Genomic DNA, 25037 nt, shown 5'->3' with positions numbered 1-25037 from the left:
ACTTGGATCGTAATTTTCTTATTCCAAATCTCTTTGGATTAGCGAGAATCCTGCTTCAAAATCCCTGCTCTCCTCATCCGAATGGATTAGGCAGATATCAACAAGACTACTCCGTACATCAGCATTCAGCACTATGGTCGTAAAACATCAGCAGGTTGTGACATGCGGAATTGCAGACGAATTCTCAGTCCTTCCGCGTACAGAGATCGCAATCTCGCATTCGCATTGGCTGTTGTAAGTTGTAACCTGTACTAAGCCTGTAACATTGGCAACGGAAAGGAGATCAACACGGAAACAAATCGCTGTCAGGGGAGACCCGTGTATCAGCTCGTCTGATCGTGGGCTCGGACGCATTCATTCCAGGATTTGTCGCGAGTGCCAACCACCAAACTATTTCCCGGACAACTTCAGAGAGAGAGTCCAGGTGATCTGTACGTGCTTGTCCCTGAAGGGATGAACCGTGAACGAACGAGATGTTCCAAGGTATACTGATAGTCTAGTTCGCCGGCGAGTATTACTATACAGTCAGCATGGCTGTATTGCTTAAACATGTAAAAAATTAAATGGACATGGTTGCGACTTGCGAAACAGTAAAAACAATGAAGTAGAAGATGAACATGGATATGCATGGTTTAAACATGATAGGCCTTAACACATCCAAACATAGTACTAACGACTCACTTTAGTTTAGAACCACGAGTAGCTGCTGCAGCAGCAACAACAAAACACACAGACTCGACTTCACATGCTCATGCTGACATAGAAGCCACTCCTTATTGACAACTTAGAATTTAACTACTAAAATATACGAACACGAGTAGCTGCAGCAGCAGCAATGCATGACAGACTTAGAGCACATGTTTAGGCTGACATAGAAGCCACTCCTTATTGATAACTTAGAATTTAACTACTAATAAATATGATGGTCTTCCGATGGAGGAAATCATAATGCATCATTTATTCTCCCCATGAAACGGACAGAACTTGACTTCTGCAGTGGTATCATGCTTCATGACATGGCGACAATCACTATGTCTCAGGTCTTCTCTTCACCCCTATAAAGACAGGAAAGATAGAAGATTAGATCCAACGTCACAGGGTACATGGAAATATATGATGTTTACAGGTTGATTGCAATATGTCATGGACCTTAAGTGTTCCCCGATGATCTTGTGGACGTCTTGGCCTCCTCTTGTCCCGATGCGTTCGGGGCCAGCACAGGCTCCTCCCGGACCGGAATCACTGAAGTTTCAATTGATTGCTATTCGTAGTCTTCATCGTACTCCTCATCAGACAAGTCTTCGTAAGCATTGATCTCAACCTGATAGCGGAGAATCCCCCCTATCCCACCAAAGCCCCTGACAAACTGAGAACCTTCCTGCGACTTGTTCGTGACAAACTCTAGGCTGCAACCAAATTGCCGGTAATTTTCTGCAAACCACTCGAGCAACAAGGTCTTTTCTATTACCTCCAGTTCTGCAGAAGTCGCCTTATCTCGGAAGTTGCTCTGATCTGTCTCCTGTGCCTTGTTGAGGTGCTTTACCGTAGTTTCTCCAGTGACAGAATTTTTCAAAACATATCGGTTGATATCAAGATTTTCCCACACAATCAGTGTCTCAACTGCACCCATTTCAAGTGCTGACATCGTATCATCCACACTAAAAACATACTTCCCAGTGTCTTGGCTAATCTCTTCAAAATACTTCCCAATCAACTTCTTTTCTTGAATGAACTTGACATTTGAAAGCTCTTCAGCAGATATCTCAATAGCCTGGTTAAAGCCATTCTCCCCACCATAAGAAACGTCAACCACCTTGAGTATCTTGGCTTGTAGACGCTGATCAAACATGTCAGATTGACTCAATTCAGTCTTAAAGTCAGCAGAACCAGCTATAATGAGCCCAGAAACATTTGGCTGGCTGGTGGCAGGGTTGATGAAGAATTGGGTAGCAAGCTCAGCTGTCTTGCGCACATAGTTGTGGCGTTTCTCCATGCGTAGGCGGGCAAAGCGAAGTGCTGACTGCCCTCCTCGTCCATGTTTCTTGGGGAGATCAACAGAAAACTTATGAAGAACTTCTCTTGAGTTGCCACTGAGTGTTCCGAACAGCGTCCCGTTGCCATCCATGATGATGAAGCCAAACTTGTCATCAGATTCCAACAGCTCATTCAACGCTTCGGTGTGAAACTTGTTGTCACAAAGGTACAATGAAGCATTGATTGGCCTGAACGGCTCAAAGTCAACGGTGACTTTCTTTTCTTTGCCCTCGTCTGTGACAATGGTTCCAGTGTAAAGCACTAATCCATTGGGGGGAACTCGGTTGTACAGCTTCAACCTTTGTTGAGCAGATGTGATAGCAGCCAAAACAGATTGCCTGTTGACTCTGCTCTTGATGTTTGAGGCAGTTCCGTATTCATCACCCAACATCTTGGTGACTCGAGAGACCTGATCACGAGGTGGCATGATCAGTGATATCATGCTCGTCCCATTTCCACGTGCAGCATCAAGTCCTTTAATCAACTTCTTGACCTTCCAGATCTCAATGTTCTTGTCAGTTTCATGGCTGTCAGCCATCTTGGTTGTACTCCAACTTCTGTCTCCACCTACAATATAGAATATCCAAGTAGGTACAAAATGTTAACAAAACTTTCTGAAAGGGAAAATATAGTATACAACCAAGATCAGAAGTTTAAAGGGTAAAAAGATAATACTCCATCCGGTCATTATTAATATTATGTTGGGAGTAAGTCGTGATATATTTAGTGCCTAGATGGAGTACGTCGTGATAGGTTTATCTAGCCATAGAATACCTATTCTAAAGGAAATAGATGTGAAAATTTAAACATGATAATTGATAGGGATAGGCAAATAAGGAATGACTAGTGTTTGAGTGTAGTATGTCTAATGCGAAGAAGCTAAGGTTAATCAGATAAAAGGTATTAAAAATAGTGCAACAAAACTGCCAGGAGTTGCATGATTTTTCTACATTATAGATACGGAAGGGTGCAAATAGAAAAAAAACATATATACTTGAAAAGGATCAGCTCCAACTTTACATGATTTACTTAGCAATTCTAACAACATATATGGCAATAAGTGATAAAATAGCATCATACAGGAAGATGGAAAATCCAAAGCTATTCAAAGGAAGATGATAAGGTCATAGAAAGCAGTATGTATTCAGATCAATGGCGGTGCATACAGATTACAGAGCCTATATACAACGACAGGATTGAATAAGATTAAAAATCTAAGAAACTCAGCAGTTGAAACACGATTGTCCTGATTGTTTTCTCAACAATTGAACAAAAAAAAACAAGTTTAAAAATTATCAGTGTAGCAGAATTGACAGTCCTAACATCTTATCCCTCATAAGCAACTTGCACACAGTAAAGGTGAACTACACCATATAGGCACATTCAATACTACTATTCGCTTTGTGAAGCTGTGAAAGTAAATGTTTTTTTGGTAACAGCAATAGAATGTAGTGATGAGCGAATTAGGCTAGTATTCCAGTATTCCACATGACATCAACGAAATCCGCAACTATCTTCCTTCGCCGCCGACCCGGCGAAAAAAAAAATCCACAACTATCTAGATTGGTGTGAGCATTCGTAGCCAGAACGGGGAATTCGGACTCACGATTAGTTACACGCAACAGAAAAGGGCGTGAAAAGAAGATCGCGGGCAGATTGGAAGAACCGGAGCGGCGAAGGATTTACCAGCAACGGATCGCCGCTCGGCGGCCCCCGGCGGAGGGGAGGAGGAGGAGGACGACGACGACGATTACGAAGAGAAAAGCTCGTGTCGTGCTCGCAGAGGTGTGGTGTGGAGGCGGCCTGGATCGAGGAAGACGAACCCTATGCGATCCAAATATATAGGGCGCGCGGCCAAGCAGAATCAGGCCGGAACTCCGCGGTTTGGGGAACGGACCCAATGGGGATTCCCAACATGGATTGGGCCCGCCCCACGCACATTTGATCTGTTTTTTTGTTTGCGTCAGACGCGGCACAGCAGAGATCGCATCGGACCCGGCCTTACTTCCGTTCAAGGGGCTGTTCAGATTACAGTCAAATTAAATTTTATTAAATTTTGGTAATGCTAAATTTTTAGTAAATTGATAATATTGTTAAAATTTTGGTAGGATTTTTTATGTATTTACTAAAATTTGGTAACAAACTAAATGTAAATATATTTTTGACAAATTATGTCAAAAAAATGTTTATGATGTATACACCAAGGCTGTGTTTAGTTCACATCAAAATTAGAAGTTTGGTTGAAATTGAAACGATGTGACGGAAAAGTTGAAAGTTTGTGTGTGTAGGAAAGAAATTGGAACGATGTCACGGAAAAGTTAAAAGTTTGTGTATAAAAAAGTTTTGATGTGATGGAAAAGTTGAAAGTTTAAATACTCCCTCCGGGCTGATAATACTTGTCATTTTGGACAAGGGCACGGTCTAAAAAAAACAACTTTTGACCACTATTTTTCATTATAATATGTATGAAATTGTTAGCAAATATATGATCTTATTAAAGTACTTTTTAAGACTAATCTATACATGTAGTCACCATATTTGAAAGATAAATATTTTAAAAATGATTAATAATCAAATATTCTAAAGTTTGACTTCACCCTTATATAAAACGACAAGTGTTATCAGCCCGGAGGGAGTAATAACTTTAGTACTAAACACGGCGCAAGCAACTTCGTTTGCCGATTGATAGTGACGCGTTTAAGACCTGGCGTTTGCCTCACATCCAAGGATAGCACCATCGGTACCGTGCATACCAAGAAGGCAAGAACCGTGAATCCGTCGTACCGATACCAACATCAAACAAGAAACAGCTAGTATAAATAGTTAAAACTAGCGTGATGACGCACTGACGCCACTAAAAACGTGAGAGCTGCTTTGTAGTTTAGTAAACTTGGAGTAATAACTATACAGAAATAGTATAAAACTTTCAATTACTTTTTTTAAAAAAACTTTTAACTATAATATTTATTTATTACGTATTTTATAAAAACAGTTAATGCTAAGCACTGTCTTTAACTCCGCATGGCTGTGCAACACGTGCCACATCTCACTAGGGACACGCGCGTGCCGTCATCATGCATGGATGCCCTTACATCTGGTGTTTTGTAGGAGTAGCAGTTAGGGCTGTCAACGAGCCGAGCTCGAGCGAGCTCGTCTGCCCAAGCTCGAGCTCGACACAAGCTCGAGCCGAGCCTATTCTACCTTCGAGCTTTTAGGCAAGCTCGGTTCGAGCTCGTTCGAGCTCGAGCTCGGCTACCGAGCTCGGTCATAAGTAGTATAATATATATTTTAATGATAATCTTTTGATAAGTATAATTATTTTTTAGTTAATCACACTAATAAAAGAGTAGAAAATAATTAAAATAAATATATTATGCTAACACATGCTAATTTATTGTGTAAATAGATACTAATATATATATTTACCTATTAGTTTATTATATTAATAAGGTGAACATGCAATATGAACTATAAATAGTCAAGCTCGGCCAGGCTCGGCAAAAGCTCGAGCTCGGCTCGGTAAAGCTCGCGAGCTTTTGCTCAGGCTCGGGTTCGGCTCGTTTGAAGCTCGAGCCGAGCTCGAATCGAGCCTAGGACGAGCCAAGCTCAAGCTGCTCGCGAGCCTCGAGCTTTTTTGACAGCCCTAGTAGCAGTATGTTAATCACTCTGGTCATGGAACATATGTCGGCATATCTCAAATTCAAGTTTTTAAAACTTTTGAACAGATCAAGATATATTGAAACCATCCATGTATAAACTTAAAATGTATTCCCATTGTATAATTTTATTTATTTTATAAAGATAACAATTATAAAATCTAGGCTGACAAGCTCCTATGTTTTGATGAACTTTAGGCAGTGTTTGGCTAACGGGTTTGGGAAATGATTTCCCATCCACCAAAAGACATCTTTAAACCATAACCATTCATTCTCCTTCTTTCATTTAATCCTAACCCTTTATTCATTTCCCCATCTCAATTCCACTCCCCATTTCCCATTATCCAAACATACCCTTACTTTATCAAAGGTTAATGAGAAATAGTAAAGGAGCGGCAGAATACACTTGCGGCTGCTTAATGGGCCCCACCGTGCTATCTCGCTGATTCGGCCCAAGCAATACGCTCGTAGGCTTTCTTTAACAGGCCTAATTAGCAAGAGGCCCAGATAATAGACTAGACCAAAAGAGGAACCAGCCTAGAGCACCGCGACCATTTCCCCGGCTCGCCCGATGTCGCTGGTCGCCTACGACGCCTCGTCCGACGAGGAAGACGCCGGCGGCGAGCCGCCGGCCGCCGCGGCGGCTTCTCCCGCTCCCGTCCCCTCATCCTTCGGACCTCGGCCGAGGCCTCCCTCTCCCTCGACGTCGGTCGGCGCCGCTCCTCAGCCTCCGCCCCACAGCCAGTAAGCCCATGGTGTCTCCCTAGGGTTTCGCTTGTAGGAATTGGGGGAGGATAAGGGATTGCTGCGGGAGACGTGGATTCGGGCGTTTCCTCGAGCATTTGTGTTTGTACTAACTAGGCTTATGGTTTGATTAGCTGACCACTTACCACTGAGTAACTTTGAGATACGTGGATGTATATGTAGCTTTGAGATGCAGACGAGTCTCACATGCATATTAGGATTTTCTTGAAAATTGATACATAGAAACACGCGAGGATTGCTTATTTTTCGAAATTTTAGGAGGGTGCAATAGATATCAAGTCAGTCTTAAGGTTTGGTATTTAGAATCTCATGTGCCTTCTTCTATTTGATTGGTAGCTCAAATTCTTAATGTGCATTCTTGTTTCAAAGCTGATCATATAATTTATGCCTGCATATGAAGGAACAGCATAGAATTGGGACAATTACTGATATAAATATGTAATACTTATGCATGTCGCCTTCACTATGTTTATAATTCTTGCTAATGACTGTGGGCAAGCTCATGGGACTGCAAATGTTGACCATTAATAGCTATATTGTGGGGGAATGTGCATCACATTTGAAACAGTTTATTTGTTACTGACTGTGAATACTTCACTGTGCAGTCTATCACTACTTACCACGTAACTCAAATTGATAATCCCTTTTGTTTCTTCTACTTTAGCATACCATTATTGCAATTTTGTTGCTTCACTTTTGACCTATAACACAAAAGAGTTTCTGTGAGGTATTCGGTTCCTGTTCTGATGGTTTTTCATACCTTTACTCATCCCACTAATCCAGTAATGGCCTAATGAGTTCTACGCAAGTACATTTCCGTGCATGCACAGTTTTCTGAATTTAGCCTTGCAGGTTTGATGTAGGCATGTTGTGTATCATGGCACTTATATGCACTTGGTATTTTTATTCACCAAAAAGTCTGTAAGCAACTTAGTGGCCATTCCATGTGGTGAAGCTGGAAAAGTTTTACGCTATTCATAGCATATGACTGTGGAGTTTCCAGTGTGTGAATCCATTCTGTTCGCACATATGTATCTTACAAAGGTTTCATCTCCTTATCATATCTCCGATGAAATTTCTTATATTCGCTGGTCTCTATTATCTTGATGTCTGATATAGGCTTCTCATTGGTTGAACTTGTCTGACTGGAAGTGTTATATGGATTCATAGCTAGCATATATTTTTTAATTGCTGTGAAGGACTAGCCACCCTGTCACTTTCTAGGTTTTAATGCAATATCAAAGAGTTATTAACTTCTCGCATTTCTGCCTTTTCTCTCCAGGAATATTTCTTCCACTAGTTCAAGTAATATCTCCCTGCCCACACCGTCACTAGACCTTCCAGATGTTGCAGATCTGTTTTCTTCCCCTTCTCTGCCCTCTAGAGGATCTACTTCTATGATGGACAGCACATCAAGGAAACGAGAATCAAATGGATCTGCATTTCAAGACCCACGCAGTAAATTTCCAAGGGTTCAATCGGGACAATCTCGTGGTGCCAGGATCGCTGCTGGGAACACGTTAGTTCCACCACAGCTTAGTGGAAGGTTAGCCTTACTTTCACTTACTTAAGAAAGATGATTGGTACATGACCCATAGTACTAGTTAGTGCTTTCCTTAAAGTGAATCAAATGATTGAGCATACTATATTTGATAAATAGGCGTGCTCTCCCAATTATGCTGACAGAACTTCTTCAGCATCATATATCTGTTGTCTCCGAATAATATTTGTTATTTTTTGTGTTTTTCTTTTTCACAGGAGCAACGTTGTCACTGAAGATATGACCAAGTTGTTTGTGGCTAGACGCAAAGAGTAGTGCTGATGTTTTTGTTAGCCTCTAATTGTAAACCATCAACGAATCTACGGCGCCCCATGGACAGAAGGACCTGATTGGACGATTTGCTATTTGCGAATTGTGATCTATAATCCTAGACAGCTGGATTGGGAATGCTCTCTTTTTTCACATTATCTAGTGCCCATGCAATTGATGTTCACTTGTGTTTATGAGCAATCCGTGATATGTTAAAGCATGTGACAGTGTTAGGAGAACTAGAAACTTGTCTATTCTTAAGAACTAGATGTTGTTCATCATCTGGTTAGTAAGTAGTAATGGATTACTATCCGCTATGTGGCAAGTTCTACCTTTACTTAGAAATATGTGCATTATAGCGTATCATGCATTGCGATAATTTTTATTTTATTTTATACTGATGCATGTTAACTTACTGTGCAATGGCACATGAGTTTACTTCAAACATAGCTTTTCTTTTTTCTTTCATTTCTCGTGGGAAGAGCTCTTTTTTCTTTCATTTCTCGTGGGAAGAGCTGTTTGTTTCAAGATTTCTGCGCTATAAACTATCTTCACTTTTTTAACATAAAAAAATTAGGACAATTTTTATCAGCCTCCATCGTTTGCTTTATTAGTTTATCGCCAAAATCTAGAATTTGAAACGTCATTTTAGTGTTGATTTTATCTTTTATTTCTATTGTAGTTTACTACAATTATAATATGAAATGGAGGGAGTACCATTTATCAGCTTTGACTTCTAAATCGATAAGAATGCATATAATCGATAAGGACGCCTATAAAAGTTTTACTAGTGAATTTTCTTTTCTTTGCTTCGTTTAATGTTTGCTTATGACTTATCATTCCTAGAGCAAACAATTTGATTATCCATGATGAAATAGTGATTTTTTTTCCTTTGCTGCGTTTAATGTTTCTTTAAGACTTATCATTCCTATAGCAAACAATTTGATTCTCCATGATGAAATAGTGACAAATATTACAGGAGCATTCCAACTTTAAGAAATAATCGATCCGAACAAATTTTCACATCAAATTTATTTTCTCCCAAAATGAGGCGCGCAACACAGCTCAGAAGAGAAAAAAAAAGGGCGGGGTGTTTTGGCTTCTCCAGCACACTTCCCTCCTGCGCGCGGGCTTGGAACTTGTGCTTCTCTCCCCCTTTTCTCACTGCACTCGCCGACTCATCTCACCTCTCTCTCTCATCCGTTCCCCAATCCATCCAGGAGTTCATGGCGGATCAATGGCGAAGCGAAGGAGCTAAACCCTAGAGCTCTCCAGCGCCTCGTTCACCTATCCAAAACTAAAGGTGGCATCCCCTTCTCAGGTAATTTTCCCATCCCTTAATCGGATCATCGTGTTTTAGTTACTTTTCACGCGATGCCTTTTGGTAACACCGAATCGCGCGTTTCTCGAGTCGATTTTTTCGGTTCTTAGTGTTGAACGCGCCGATCGATCGGTGGCAGGCCCGTTGGATTCGATCGTTCTCGAATTCGTCGCACCCGTTTGTGTCTAGTAGATGTATTCTCACCTTTCTTCGCAGTATATTTATTGTTCAATGGCACGGCAATGATCAATTTGTGATAAGATCCCCTTGACGGATCATTTGCTGCCACAGCATGCTAGTAGTAGATAATCTGATGGATCATTTGGAGAGATGGATTTGAATAGTGAAGTGGAGTTTAGTGTTCTTGTTCATTGAGAAGAACAGCCTGCGTTTATTGCTATATACTCCTATTCTAAAATAAAAATTGCTATATACTAGTATTCGTCAGTCGTCTGTTACATATTTGACTGGGTGATAACCAAATTTATCATAAAATCCATTTTTCCAATAGCAATAAGCATATGCATTACTTCTGCGAATACACTGTCTGATATGAATCAGAATCCAACATTTTTTTTTGGCTCTTTCTAGTTGGTACGAACCCCACATCAACTGTAATACTAAAAACCGACCATAAATCTTGCTGCCTCTCTCGCTCTCGCCCGCGTTTAGCTTGCAACCACTGACCGCCGGTGCCGCATCTAATCAACTGCTGTCACTACCTGCATCTGGAGATCTTTCCATTCATGAGCTCGACGGCGGTTGCCCCCTCTGTTGGTGAGCTAGGCGGCAGCCCCCTCCCTTCACTAGCTGTCTAGCTCAATGCCTGGTCACACCACCACCCGCGCCAAGAAGATTTTGGATTTTGCAATTTTTTCTTAATTTTCCGTTTATTTTTGTAAGGCAGGGATTTTTGTTGGCTCTTTTTATTCCAAACAATTGGGTGGAATTTCCCAAGGGGATCCCGTGACACCCAAAAGGTCCCTCCTGTGGATGTTCTTCCCTGTTTTTTTTCACCCCTAGCTCTCAAACAAGCCCATAAACGTTGTTTATTTTACTTATGATCATACACTTCTGTCTTCCGTGTGCATAAATATTTTGGTATGTGTATCTTGATTTAGAAACTGTAGCATCTTAAAATATGTTCCTCTCATATACACAGTTCAGTCTGAGAAGATTCCAGCTCTTGGTTTCAAGTATTGTCTACTCAGCATTTAGGCCATGATCGATCAACTCCATGTTGTTAACACCATTCACAGTTAGCCTACAAGTTCATAACAGGTGTTTTCTGTCTATTTCAGTATTACAGCATGCACATGATGACTTCTGCAAGCGGATGTGCAAAGTTGGATTACCTTAGTTCGCAGGAGCCTGGTGATGAATCACAGATCAACGCTATTGACATTGTGGATAGGCTGCTAGTAGAAGATGATATAGAAACTTATCAGCAAATAAGCATCGACCAGACAACGAGGGCAAAGTCAGCTTCTACTTTAGGTTCAGATATAGCTCAATGCCTGGCCAAAAGGGCTAGGTGCAGTTCCCCACTAAAAAAGGCTGGAAATTTTGACTGGGTTGATACCCCCACTGTTGATGATTGCAGAACCAGTATTATTTCCATGGAAAATACAGTAGATCGTGCTAATAATCAAGTGAAACACGGTGGCTGTGGATCAAGTACCAGGGCTTGGCCCATACTAGAATGCATTGATGAGGACTTGGGTACTAATTGTCTGAAGAAAACGGAACCATTTTGTGGTACTGATGATTTATACCAAGAATATGATATTGGGCCAAATACTCAGATGGCAGCTGAAGCCATGGAAGCATTGTTCAATGCTTCAACTGTCAGTTATGATGTCAAGGAGAATGAACGTCCTGAAGATTCTGTTGTTAAAAATATGACAAAAGGAACCAAAGTTGATAAGACATGTGCAGTTCATTCACCAATTCAAAAGAGAAAGGTAAACTTCTTGCGTCACAGATCAGGAGTGGCAACAGAATACAAGCAAATCAAGGTAGATGATACAGTAAGGGAAAATGGTGAAAGTTCAGTCTCTCATACAAACACATCACAAACCAGGAAGTATACGAAACAGATGGCAGGGAAAGCAAAAAGAAACATCAGCAGTGGGATTACTCAAAGAGACATAGATCATGAGGTGTCAGAAGTAATCACAAGATCTGGTACAAATGACTCAAATATTCCTCTTTCACTAGATACAGATGCTTTAATCCATCCTAAAAGGAGGAGGACATATATATTTACCTCGGGAAGCTCAAAAATTGAGTTCATTGAAGCTATCAAGCCAACGGCACTTAGAGCCAAAACTACAGAAGTAAAACAGCTTTCAACAGCTAACACAGTAAGCGTATCTGATCAAGATACCACAAGTGGCTTGAGAATGAGTCAACATTCTTCTTTTGCTGATCATGAAGCATCAGCAGGTAGTTCATACTTCAATCCACTTGCAGAAACTTTTACTGTAGGGCTTGAAAAACAGTCAATACCTGAGAAGAAGGGTCATGACTCTAGTTTGATGCCCAGTGTACCGCTGAGAGAGCTAAATGGTGCAGGGCCCCAAGCTAGGACACGTACATCAGAAACACCGAAGAGAGTCCTGAAATCACCAGGTTCCAGAGAACTTGCTAACCTCTTTAGAAATGAAGTATCTCCAGTATTGCAATCTAGCAGGCGAAGGAGAAAGCATATGTCCACAGTCCGTGTACTACTTAGCCAAAGTATGGGCAATGAAACCCTCAACGATCAAACAAAGGTACCATCCATTTCTTAATTGCACAAACTACACAGAGTAATGAAAGGTCTCTCAATGGTTCTCACCTCTTAAAACTCTATTTGGCCATTGGCAGATTTTGATACATTTTGGATTATCAGTGGCAACAACTATTTCAGAGGCTACACACTTTGTTGCTGAAAAGTTTGCGCGCACAAGGAACATGCTAGAGGCAATAGCTACGGGCATACCTGTAGTCACACCGGCATGGCTTGAATGCTGCAGGGAAGCTAGGAGTTTCATTGATGAGAAAAGATACATTCTGAGGGATATAAAGAAGGAAAAGGAGCTAGGCTTTAGCATGCCTGTCTCACTAAGCCGAGCTTGCAAAAAACCTTTGTTAGAGGTGATATTTTAGTTTATTAGCTTGAAAAATATAATCAAAATGAGAACAAATACTAGCAATTTTTGGCAATTATATTATCTTGATGCCAAGAGATACTTTAACTTCAGTATGCCAAAATATGAAATGTTTATGTTACCTAAAAATTTATTGAATTTCCAGGGTAGAAGAGTGCTAATCACACCAAATGCTAAACCTAGCAAGGAGCTTTTGAAAAGTTTAGTAGTGACTGCTCATGGCAAGGTATACGCTTGTTATATACCTCTGTTCAAATCAATCTGAATTTTCTTTTGGAGCACTTTCCTTGTCTTTGGTAATCTACCCTTTGTTGCATTCATTTATTCTGTGTTGTCATCTCAACTATCTCCAGATTTTAGATGGTACTTGTTTCTGCAACAGTATGAACTTTCCAGCTGCTTAGAAGTTAATGCACATAAAGGACTTCAATTCTTCACATTGTTATGTAAAGTGCACAAAAATCTGGAGGCATTGTGTTTGTGATGCAACAACAAATACGAGTAGGATCAACGTGGATTACCATCAATCTGGAACATTTTCTAGTGACCTGTGTTTTTTACAATGGAGATTTCTAGTGACATGTGTTTAATTCAATTTTGTTGTTGCCAATATTACTGATTTGGTTTCAAGATATAGCTAAAAGGTGTGATGAAAGTTATCAAATGATTTGTGGTTCGTTTTTAATTGCATTTTCTCTGTTAAGAACACTACTTCATTACATGCCAATATGTTAGGATCCCATACTTGGATACATAATTTCCATTTCTTAAATTGCTTGCACAACGATTACATTTGTTGGTTTGCCAGGTGTTGGAGAGAAACGCAATGTCCAAGATGAAGAATAGAAGTTTAATGGGAGCTTTTGTAATCTCTTGTGAACAAGACTACAAAATATGCGTGCCATTCATTAAGAACGGTGTGTGCTACGCTCCCTGTACCTAATAAAGTTCTGGGGCTTACTCCATTTGTCGTAAACCGCTGGTTGATGTTGCACCGTTGCAGGTTTTGAGGTGTTTGAATCAGAGCTTGTGCTTAATGGTATTGTCACCCAGAAGCTAGAATTTGAAAGGTACGCTCTTTCTCGTCAGATTGTAGCGTTATCATTTCCAATGGAATGAACATCAAGCCATGCCTGATAACTCAACTCCCAACTGGTGGCCGTGGCTTCTATCTTGCAGGTATCGTCTTTTTTCAGGATAAAACCGTGTGAAGTGTCCGCGAGTCTTGATAAATTAGGTACTATGCAACAAAGCGTATTATTGTACATAAATCCTTATTATATTCCTCTAGTTACTCGTATTCGTATGTTTCCTCGCAAATTTGCGAACGCTTGTTGCAAGTATTTATCCCTGCAGCCTCTTCTTGGCATGACTATTTCTGTGGGTAGACACCAAGCTCTTGTGTGAAGAAGAATGATGATGTCATTAACATGGTTACTCATTTACGTGTCATTGTGGATGAATAGTTCAAGTTCTGGGCTTCTTGCATGATAGTGAGAGCCTTGCCCAACTCGAAACATGTGAGTTAGTGTGGCAGGTAATTGCCGAAGTGGATGGGTTCTCTGGTCACTTTTAACGCCCCCTTGATACACATAGCTCCGCCCCAGAAACCTGTGCACCAGCTAGTTGCAATCAGCTCTAAACATTTGTTCGAGCCAAGGAGCGTGTCATCGTGTCGACAGCCAAATGACTTTTTTTTTTCTCATCTTAATAGGATCCACACGGATTCTCTGATGAATGATTGGACGGATTATAGACGGAAGAAAATTGCTTATTTGGATGAATAAAATATTATAAAGCTAACGAAAAACTTAGAGAAAATTAGTTAGACAACTATGAGAGAATTTTTTTTATTGAAATTGTATTTTTAAGGGTTAGTGTGTGCTTTGTGTACGTATACGTCTGTATTGTATTGTGTTTCTTAAAAAAAAGATAGTTTTTTGGATAACGCTCCTCGTCAGTGGATCGATCCGAAAAAAATATCACTCTCTAAACTTTTCAACCAACTACCTACTCTTTTATTTTAGCTTTCTTTTTACTTCATTCATACATACATGTCTCAATCTTCAAAATAATTATTTTTTCTAAACTATTTATCCAATTCTGAGTTTTTTTAAAAAAAATCTTTTGCCACTTTGCCTACGTGAGTTACTATATGAGGTAGCCAGTGTGGACCAGTGATATGCAATGTCTGTTTTGCCCCTCGCCTTCGTTTCTCTCCTTGGAGATGAAACTCCCAATTTAACCAGCCGTCTCTCCTCTCCGAATCCGTTCGCTTGGCGGATCAACTCGTTGGATGCAAATCCAATTCCGATCAGGAGTAGGCATTCACTCTCGTTTCCTGCCGATATAACTGAGCGCTAGATTGGCCATCGACCACATCACCAACAACTCTCGCCGCCTCACACTCGCAGATCTGACAGTTGATTTGGGGAAAAAAAATTCAAAAAATAAGGAGAAAATCTTTTCGCCGCCGACGAGGAGGAGAGGGATGTCGCGGCCGAGGACGACGAGATGCCCAAAGCGGCCTGCGCCCCAGCTGGCCGTGGCTCCGTGCGCCGCCACCGCCAAGCGCCGCCGCCTCGCGCCCCCCGAGTCGCCGTGGGCGTCGTTGAACCCCGACCTCCTGCGGCTGGTCGCGGAGCGGGCGCTCGCCAGCGACCTCCTCGACTACGTCCGCCTCCGCGCCGTCTGCGCCGCCTGGCGCTCCGCCACCGCCTGCCCGCGCGGCCGCGGCATCACCGACCCGCGCTTCCACCCGCGCCGCTGGATGATGTTCCCCGAGGGCCACGGCCTCCACCCCGGCCACGCCAAGCTCCGCGGGTTCGTCCGCTTCTTCAACCTCTCCACCGGCGCCCTCGCCCGCGCCAAGCTCCTGCTCTTCCAGGACCACATGGTGCTCGACTCCGTCGACGGCCTCCTCCTGCTGCAGCGGGACCACGACACCGCCATCCGCCTCCTCCACCCCTTCACCGGCGACATCGCCGACCTCCCGCCCCTCGAGACCCTCCGGCCGCAGATGGGTAACACCACAAACTCCGTTCTGTGGAATTACAACGAAGAGAAGCACAGGATAGGTTTCCTCAGAGATGTCTGCGCTTCTGTCAGTGTTAACGACACTGGCAGCATCACTGTCATGCTGGCCTTCCACCTGTTCAACCGGGTAGCTTTCGCCGCCTCCGGCGACCTGCAATGGACTCTGTCCAAATGTTACTTTGGGCGCCCCTGCTGGAGGACATTGTCATACCAAGGGAAGCTGTTTATGGTGAAGGCTAAGCACGATATAACCGGCAATTCAGACATTCTCCAGATTGATCCACCCAATGATCAGGATGCTGAAGGCTCTCCTTTGCCAGAGAAGGAGCTGGCACCGAAGCTGGTTGCAACAATTCCTAAGGACAAGCTGTTCGGCCCTTGTTTTCTGGCAGAATGCGACTCGGAGATACTGATAATTGGCCATGACAGTAGACCCACATCATTAGACTCACAGACCATGCTGCTGCCTTTTGCCTACAACGACATTGGAAATTACACTCACACTTCAGTGTATAGGATTTCTGACCTTACCTCAGGAAGATTTAGTCCGGTGGCGAGCATTGGTGACCATGCCTTGTTCATTGGTCCACGGACTATCTGTGTCTCCTCTAAGGCACTTCCTACCATTTTCTGTGGTGATACTGGTGGTTATATATTTCACACTCCTCCAACGGAATTGTTCTTTACGCAATACCACCTCAGCAGTCGTACCTGGTCACCTCTGATTGATGGAAGCATTGGAAATTCACCTCCACCTAGGCCGTATAGCCTCATTCACCATATCTTAACATGTTGCTATCGTAAATATTGGTAAGTGTCTTTACTTCATTGATGTTCCTTCGTTGCCTTTTCATTCTACCTGGCATGCTAATTGTTTCTTTTCTCATGCTTATAGGAATAAGGGGCTGATTTTTTACAGGGAGACAACACCTTCGTGGCGTGTTAAGCGAAATTGCCGAGTTGGTGTAAGTCTTATTTCTGATATCATGCCTCTTTTCTTATGCAAACACTTGAATCCTACTTATTTTTGACTTTGCTGGTTCATTTTATCTTTTTTTTTTCTAGGGCTAAAAGACTTGCAATACGGAGTTTGGAACACAAATCCTTTGTGGCGTGTAAAGCGAAATTGCCGAGATGGAGTAAGTTTTACTCCGTATTTCGGATCTCTTGATTATGCAAATACTATGTTTGGCACAGCTTCAACTCCAGCTCCACCTCTATTGGAGTTGTAGCTCAGCCAAACAGTTTCAGCTCCACCTAAAATAGGAGCGGAGCTGAGTGGAGCTCTCTTACAAAATATACTAGAGATATGGAGCTGGGTTTAGGCAGCTCCACAATTCCACTCTAGACCCAACTCCTGAAGCAAAAATTAGGAGTTGTAGCTCAGCCCTAATACGCTTGCCCTACTTCTAATCTAATTAATGGTATTTCCATTTTTCTTTCTTTCTAGGCCTGAAGGACTATTGTGGAGTTAAAGTATACGATCCTATTTTGTCGCTGTCAAAAACTCCAAAACCCTCAACTATATATCTGAACTTTCTGAATCCATTTCGGGATTACGCTACGATGGAGAAATCTTTAAATTGGAGCTCAGGCAGTGTTTGGCAAATATCTAAGGGAAATGATTTCCCACCCCTCTTTAAATCTTAACCATTCATTCTCCCTCATCCATTTAATCCTAACCCTTCATTCAATTCCTAATCCCAATCCCACCTCTCATTTCCCATTATCCAAACACACCCTCAATTCATGAATATGAGGAGAAGTCGGCTTGAACATCGTGAAGATGGAGAATTTGTAATCTCTTTGGTGAAGATGGAGAATGTGTAATTTCTTATCTAAGAGATGATATAACACGTCAGCAAGAATTTGCTGCATAAAAGAACCTGGTTGCACAAAATAGAATAGTTGAGAGGCTCAAACCAACAAAGTAAGGGTGCATGCATGCCCTCAATTGAAAAAAAAAACGAAATGGCAAGTACATGCTCTTGTTATAGTTCAATTTTGTCTAACTGAATTCTATCCCTTGGATCAAAACAATGACAACTTATTATCACTACCAAATCTGAGGGGAAAAAAGAAGACGCAATGACAAAACCTACTCTTTGGAGGAGTTAAAACTACGATGTTTGTGTGAAAAACTGAATGTCTTCCGTTCGGGAGGAAAAAAAAACTGAGTTAAACTACGAAGTTTGCATGCAAACTCATCTCCTTCTTTATGAAGAAAACGATGATCAAAATGCCTGCAAAAATCAAACCGCACTCGGGCCGGTGGGGATCGGCCGGTATCCGTCGTGACGATCAGAAGCGTCGCTGCCGGATTCGACCGGGATGCACTTCAAGATGGCGCCGATGACCAAGCCGACCGACCCGATCAGCACGCTCGTCAGCCACAGCTTCCCGCTGAGATGCACCGTGTTGGCGAAAGTCCCAAGGAGCTCCACCATGATCACCTGGAACCCCGCCGTGACGCCGACCACCGCCGAGAAGATCCAGCTGCTGAAGATGCCGCTGAAAACGTTGATCTTCTCCATCTCCCTGCTGTTCACCTCGTTGAAAACCTAGCACATATATAGACAGAAATTGTAACTTGTAAGATGAAAAGAACTCGAAGATTAAACTAGGGGAACTGTTTTTAATCCCTCAAGGGATGTCCCCTCTTATGTTCAAACACCATTTACATAATTAAAAAAATCTTTAGATATTTGAGAACATTCATACAACATGAATATACTACTCCACAAAATATCGAGCCTACATTCAACCCACGCATCGAGAAATAAAGAAGATAAAGCCATGTATGAATGGTATTAATTCAATTCACATCCTGATTTGTTTTTTTTCCTGCAATGTGTAAATCGAGTTTGAATTTGATTTTTCGTGGAGCGACAGATGTCATGTAGTTTTGTACAGTTTTTCCCTTTTTCCTTAATATACATTGGTCGGCATTCTTTGCCATCCCGGCGAAAAAAAAAAGATATCATGTAGTCTACATTGCCATTTTTTTCTTTAGAATTTTTCACAACCATTTATATTGAATTTGATTGAAAAATTTATATGAGGGGACATCCCCCGAGGAATTAGAGAATCCATTCCCATTAAACTAAGCTGAACAATATGCATTTCATTGCATTAGTAAGTATAGTTACCTGGCAGAAGACAAAGGTGTTGAAGACGAAGGTGTTGAGTAGGCTGTCAGCTTGAGGGCCATTGATCTGGAGGAGGCTCTTCCCTCTGAGGAGGAGGACGCCGAGCACGACCAGCTGGTAGATGCTCTGCCCGACGATGTTCCTCCACATCACCTTGGTGATGAAGTTGTCGCCGCGACCCACCGGCGGCCTCTTCATCATCGCGTCGTTCGGCGGCTCTGTCGCCAGCGCCAGCGCCCCCAGTGTGTCCATGATCAGGTTCACCCACAGCAGCTGCACAATCGTCAGCGGCGCACTCCCTGAATCGCCAACAAATTCATCATAAATCGGAACAAGAACCAGAGAATTCTTATACCTGACCATGACCAGAAGAAATTTTGTCAACTTTTTGTACGAAAAATTTCAAATTCTTAATACCTGTGAAGGACGCAGAGATGAAGTTCACCATCAGGGCGACCACATTGACGGTGAGCTGGAACTGGACGAACTTCTGGATGTTGATGTAGACGGAGCGACCCCATTTGGCAACGTTGATGATGGTCGAGAAGTTGTCGTCCATGATGATCACATCGGCGTTCTCCTTGGCAACCTGATGAACAAGCAAAAACCCAAAACATTCATCAAGTCAATCAAACTCCAACCTAAAATTTTGTAACAAAGGGCAGTAAGTAGTACTCTCTCTGTTTCAGGTTATAAAACGTTTTGACTTTGATCAAAATCAAACTACTTCAAGTTTAACTATTCAAGTTTAACTAAGTTTATAGACAAATATAGTAATATTTATAATACCAAATTAATTTCATTAAATCAATAATTAAATATATTTTTGTAATAAATTTGTCTTGAATTGAAAATATTTTTTTCTACAAACTTAGTCAAACTTAAAGCAATTTGACTTTGACCAAAGTCAAAACATCTTATAACCTGAAACGGAGGTAAGTAGTACGAACCTCTGTTCCAGCGATGCCCATGGCGAGGCCGATGTCGGCCTCGTGCAGCGCCGGCGCGTCGTTGGTGCCGTCGCCGGTCACCGCCACCACCTCGTTGAACATGCCCCTCAGGTTCGTCACCAGCGTGTGCTTGTCCAACGGCAGCGACCTCGCCATCACCTACAATATTCAGATCAGCTCTCCGTGCTGCAAAATTCTTCAGGTGAGAAGAGCTCTCTCGGATTTCAAGAATCAGCTACGTGCCTGGATTTTGGGTATGATCTCTCTCATCTGGTCGGGATCCTTGTTCCGGAACTCGGGCCCTTCGATGGCGATGCCGTCGTCGGTCAGGATGCCGCACTCCCTGGCGATCGCCTTCGCTGTGTTGATGTTGTCGCCGGTGACCATGCGCACGTTGATGCCGGCGGCGTGGCACGTCGCCACGGCCTCCCGGACGCCGGGGCGGAGCGGGTCCTTGATGCCGAACACGGCGATGAGCGTGTACCCTTCGCCGGGGATGTCGCCGCCGCCGCCGTCGACGTCCTGGTAGGCGAGGCAGAGCGTGCGCAGCGCCTCGCACGCGAACGCGTCGATGGCGCTCGCCACCCGCTTCGCCTTGGCGTCCGTGAGCTTCTCGACGTTCCCGGTGCCGTCGAGGACGAGGCTGCACCGGCTCAGGACGACCTCGGAGGCGCCCTTGAGGAACGCGCGGGGGCGGCCGCCGGCGCTCGGGGACGCGATCACCACGGCCATCGTCTTCTTCACCGAGTTGAACGGCTCCACCTTGAGCTTCCCGGCGCCGGTGTGCTCGATCCTGGCGCGCTTCTCCACCGCGAGCCCGAACTCGAGGATGGCCGTCTCGGTGGGCGTGCCCATGATGGTGTGCCTGCCGTCCTTGCCACGGACGACCTCGGAGCCGGAGCAATGGAAGACGCCCTCGAGGAGCACCTTGGCGAAGGTCTCGGACATCGACGAGGTGAGCTGGTCGAATCCCTTGGCGTTGCTCATCGTCTGCGCGGCGCCGGACGCCCAGATCTTCTCGACGACCATGTGGTTGGTGGTGAGCGTGCCGGTCTTGTCCGTGCAGATGCAGCTCGCCGACCCCATCGTCTCGCACGCTGAGAGGTGGCGCACGAGCGCGCGCTCCTGCATCAGCTTCTTCATGGCGAACGCGAGGCTGAGCGTGACGGCGAGCGGGAGCCCCTCCGGCACGGCCACGACGATGATGGTGACGGCGACGGCGAAGAAGTTGAGCACCGCGAGCGCGTCCACCATCCGCCACCGCAGCAGCCCGCCCGGCGCGCCCGCCTTGCCGAGCAGGAACCTCGCCATGAGCACCGTGAACGTGAGCACCGCGAACGCCAGCCCGATCTTGCCGATGATGGTGGCCACGCCGTTGAGCTTCACCTGCAGCGGCGTCTCGTCCTCGCCGCCCTGGCTCAGCGTCTCCATCAGGTTCCCCCACTCCGTCCGCATCCCCACCGCCGTCACCAGCATCCTCGCCGACCCGTCCTGCACCTTGGTCCCTCCGAGCAAGAACCGGTTCGCCGTCGACACGTGCACCGGCTCGCTCTCGCCGGAGAGGTTCGACTCGTCGACGACGAACGAGTATCCATCAATGAACAACCCGTCGGCGGGGACCTGGTCGCCGATGGACAGATGCACGATGTCGCCGACGACGATGTCGTAGATGGACACCTTCTGCCGGTAGCCGTCGCGGGTGACCTGCACGTCGATCTTCTTCTTCTCCTTGTCCAGGTCCCTGAACTGCAGCGACTGCTTGTAGTCGCTCGCCGCGGTGATCATGACGACGAGGAGGATGGTGAGCATGATGCCGACGCCGTCGTACATGCCGCTCGGCCACCCCTCGGTGGCAAGGCCGATGGCGACGGAGACGGCGGCGCAGAAGGCGAGCAGCAACAGCGTCATGTCCTGGCTGGCGTCCCACAGAAACATCCAGAACGTTCTTGGCGGCTTCTCCGTGTACTGGTTGGCGCCGTAGACCTCGGCGCGGAGGCCGGCGTCGTCGGACTTGACGCCGTCGGCGAGGGACACGGCCACCTTCCGGGCGATGCCGTCGACGCCATTGTGGAATCTCAGGCTCTTGGTGTCGTGGCCGCGCACGATGGAGGCGAGCTCCTCGGCGCTGACGGAGAAGCCGCATTGCCGGGCGAGCTCCGGCAACGGGTGCTCCGTCTTGCGGACGGCTGAGGAGGATCGGAGCATCGCCATTGTTACAAAATCAAATCGGAGTGATAAATTTCGAGCAAAATTGAAAGCAAACGTTTTTTTTTTTTGTTTTGTTTTTTTGAGGACGGTTATCTGTACGTACCATCGATGAACTGAAGTGCAGCTTTCTGAACGAAGAGTGCAACACGAAGCTTCTCCTGTGGAATATATCAAAGGGGAAGATCAGTATAGCAAATTAACATAGATTGTTTCAGGTTTTCGAAGTTAATTTGACTGTGTTTCAGAAGGAGTAGAGTTGTGTTGGGTTGAACAGGCAGAATCACAGGGTGTACCATCAAGTTAATGAACTTATTTCCAGAGGGAGATGCTAATTAAAACCATGTGGTACTATGTTCTTTGTTAATGCGAATGGACGAGTTTTTTCTTATGCCAAGGATGTAACGTTCATATTAATTATTTTAAATTCAGAGCTCCTGTTTTGTAACCAATGCATACATACGTCAGTTTTTTTTATTCAGTCATATGCTATAATGCCAATTAAGATCCTACATTCAGACTAGTAGAATGGAAAGAATATTTTCTTCATGACAATACCTTCTAAGTTTCCCTCTCCTTTTGGGGGCGAATTTTAATTTTGATTTTTAAGAGTAGTTCTAGGCAAACTAGTTTTTTTTACCTAGTCTTCATATAACCATGAAAAAATTTTGTCGAGTAACAAAGGCGCCAAAAATATCGCATAGAATTCAAAATCAGCGTCAGTTCGAGAATAATCTACAGCCTAGCCAAAATTTGGTACCATATTTTTCAGTGCAAAATTTGTTATCTCTTGGTAACTCTGGCAACTAGGACTAAAATTTTTTTGTTATCTCTCAAAGACTATATAAATTTATTTTATGAGGAATAAATAGCAAGAGCAAAGGCTTCGACACTATATATACTAGAACAATTAATGCTATATTGGTGGGTGAATTCCTTTTGTGCCACTAAAAGTTTGCCCAAATCATCACGTGGCATTCCCTCTTTGAATGACATGTGGGTCCAAGGTCCAGATGTCGGTAAGACATCAATGACAAATACTCCAAGGTCCAAGGTCCAGAAGTAGGAGACATTGTAAACTTTTCAATGGAAAATTTTAATACAATTAATAAGTATTCAAAACATGGAAACCTGACTTTTAATGTAGCTTAATTCTGTCATGTACGTTAACTGCCAAAGAAAAGAAAGACGGCCAAATTAATATTGTATAATGTCAGCCATAAACTTAATTTTGTACACATCCATTTTAATTTGTGGATCAGATTGTAATGGAACACATATTTCTTTCCTGATGCAGGGGGTGGATCAAGGCCTGGGCTCACCGGCGTATCACACCACTACAATGCCTTGTATTTCTAGTGTTTAAAGGTGTCTATAATATATTTATTCGCACACGTGTGCCAAGGCTCTAGCAGCCTCATCATTAGGCATATTTTCTCATATTTGCAAATGAAAATCAATTTGTGAATAAAACTTTTATATATGTGTTCTTAGCGATCTAAAAGCAAAAGCTGAAAAATAAACTTCGATGAAAAAAACCCAAAATCAGCTCCAAATTTAACGTTGAAAATTCAAATTTTTGTTGATAAGCATATGAATATGCCAAACAATGAGGCCCTATAATTATTTTTTTTCGCCACTATCCTAATGGGAGATACCTCAGAGTTTTATGCACATCCTACCTTACCGAGTCGATCCAAAACATTTTTTTTCGCCACTATCCTAATGGGAGATACCTCACGGTTTTATATACATCCTACCTGACCAAGTTGATCCAAAACAGTGAGACTCGGATTTATTGGATTTGAGTCATTTTAGTTTTGTTGTACAAAATATAAAACTATACTCTAACTAGGTGTATAACATTTATGAAATCTAACATGTAGGATCAACTACATAGACCAATGCCATGTCGGTCCACGCCATTCCCACTCTATCATGCTTCAAAGTTGCATGTAATTCCTGATGTGAGGTGTGAGGTGTGTCCGTGTGTGTGGAGCATGCACGCAGATGACGCGTGCATGCTCGATCGTGCATTGCAGATTGCAGAATTCAGATCTAATTAAGTGACGCATGCAGTGATCGATGCAAAAAAATATTTTCTTTATTTAATATTATATAAGTTGTTTTGATTTATTTTTCAAGTTATTTATTTTAAAGTTAGATCAAGTTTATGAAAAAAATATAGCAACAATATTTAGTACTAAATTAGTTTTATTAAAGCTAATAAAATAAAAAAATATATTTTGTAAATTTAGTTAAAGCTAAAGTAGTTTGATTTCAAAGAAAATTCAGAATTACTTTAATATGAAAAGGGATAGTAGAAGGTAAGATGGAGAGGGAGATAGGCGATCGCCGGCGACGCCGATGGAATTGAAGAGAGCAGGTACGTACCTGGATCTTGCGGCGCTGGGTCTCGGCCTGCGAGCGCTTGTCGAGGTCGGGTACCATCCGGAAGCGGCGGCGGCGGTTCTTGACGAGCGTGCCGACGGCATCCCGCCACCGGCGCTGCGCCTCCTCCGACGGGTTCTTCGCCGGCACCTCGAAGCTCTTCAAGAACTCCATCGACTTCTTCCGGATGAACGACATGATGATAGCTAGATCGATCGATATTTCAAAAACTCTCTTCTTCGATTAATTGATCTCCCTTTTACCTTTTTCTCGATGTGTCCTCGATCGATCGCTTCTATGTATCTACGTGCTAATCACTAGCAATCTGGGATTAGATTAGGCTATACTGTCTCTCCCCTCCATGACGACCATGATGATTTTTTCCTAGTGATGGCCCTCTTCTTCTGTGAATGAATGAACCGCCCGCCCTTTGCTTGTTTTGGTTTTTGGTAATCTCGTTGCGGCGCATGTCACGCGTGTAGACCCGATTAACCCGGCGATTAGTTGGACAGGATCAAAACTCTAAACTTGCTTTGTTAACTCAAAATTACTGCTGCTCTCTATA

At 43.5% G+C, this 25037-nt stretch overlaps 5 protein-coding genes across 5 annotated transcripts; 3 read left to right on the top strand and 2 right to left on the bottom strand.

Moving 5' to 3' along the window:
* Positions 1-664: 664 nt before the first annotated feature.
* On the bottom strand, positions 665-3844 carry LOC4326511 (eukaryotic peptide chain release factor subunit 1-3). The gene is made up of 3 exons (XM_015769649.3): positions 3721-3844; positions 1150-2601; positions 665-1055 (listed from the first exon to the last, which is right to left on the bottom strand). The coding sequence occupies exon 2, from the start codon at positions 2570-2572 to the stop codon at positions 1262-1264; it is 1311 nt and encodes a 436-aa protein (XP_015625135.1). The 5' UTR covers positions 2573-2601; positions 3721-3844; the 3' UTR covers positions 665-1055; positions 1150-1261.
* Positions 3845-6239: 2395 nt separating this feature from the next.
* Positions 6240-8582, top strand: LOC4326510 (proline-rich receptor-like protein kinase PERK5). The gene is made up of 3 exons (XM_015772360.3): positions 6240-6434; positions 7738-8001; positions 8214-8582. Exons 1-3 carry the CDS (start codon positions 6262-6264, stop codon positions 8269-8271), a joined length of 495 nt encoding a protein of 164 aa, XP_015627846.1. The 5' UTR covers positions 6240-6261; the 3' UTR covers positions 8272-8582.
* An 824-nt stretch (positions 8583-9406) lies between these two features.
* LOC4326509 (uncharacterized) lies at positions 9407-14224 on the top strand. The gene is made up of 7 exons (XM_015777708.3): positions 9407-9586; positions 10888-12363; positions 12458-12727; positions 12887-12967; positions 13550-13658; positions 13745-13811; positions 13921-14224. Exons 2-7 carry the CDS (start codon positions 10897-10899, stop codon positions 13940-13942), a joined length of 2016 nt encoding a protein of 671 aa, XP_015633194.1. The 5' UTR covers positions 9407-9586; positions 10888-10896; the 3' UTR covers positions 13943-14224.
* Positions 14225-15011: 787 nt separating this feature from the next.
* LOC4326508 (uncharacterized) lies at positions 15012-18354 on the top strand. Its single transcript, XM_066306775.1, has 4 exons — positions 15012-16587; positions 16673-16742; positions 16843-16916; positions 17228-18354. Exons 1-3 carry the CDS (start codon positions 15233-15235, stop codon positions 16846-16848), a joined length of 1431 nt encoding a protein of 476 aa, XP_066162872.1. The 5' UTR covers positions 15012-15232; the 3' UTR covers positions 16849-16916; positions 17228-18354.
* On the bottom strand, positions 17602-25002 carry ACA1 (calcium-transporting ATPase 1, plasma membrane-type-like). The gene is made up of 7 exons (NM_001398015.1): positions 24476-25002; positions 22188-22242; positions 20120-22062; positions 19877-20035; positions 19344-19515; positions 18927-19225; positions 17602-18338 (listed from the first exon to the last, which is right to left on the bottom strand). Exons 1-7 carry the CDS (start codon positions 24668-24670, stop codon positions 18030-18032), a joined length of 3132 nt encoding a protein of 1043 aa, NP_001384944.1. The 5' UTR covers positions 24671-25002; the 3' UTR covers positions 17602-18029.
* Positions 25003-25037: the final 35 nt, after the last annotated feature.

This window comes from Oryza sativa, chromosome 1 (assembly GCF_034140825.1).
Source record: "Oryza sativa Japonica Group chromosome 1, ASM3414082v1".
Lineage (NCBI taxonomy): Eukaryota > Viridiplantae > Streptophyta > Magnoliopsida > Poales > Poaceae > Oryza > Oryza sativa.
Note: the sequence above shows the minus strand (reverse complement) of the source record. Positions and strands in the feature narration are given on the sequence as shown.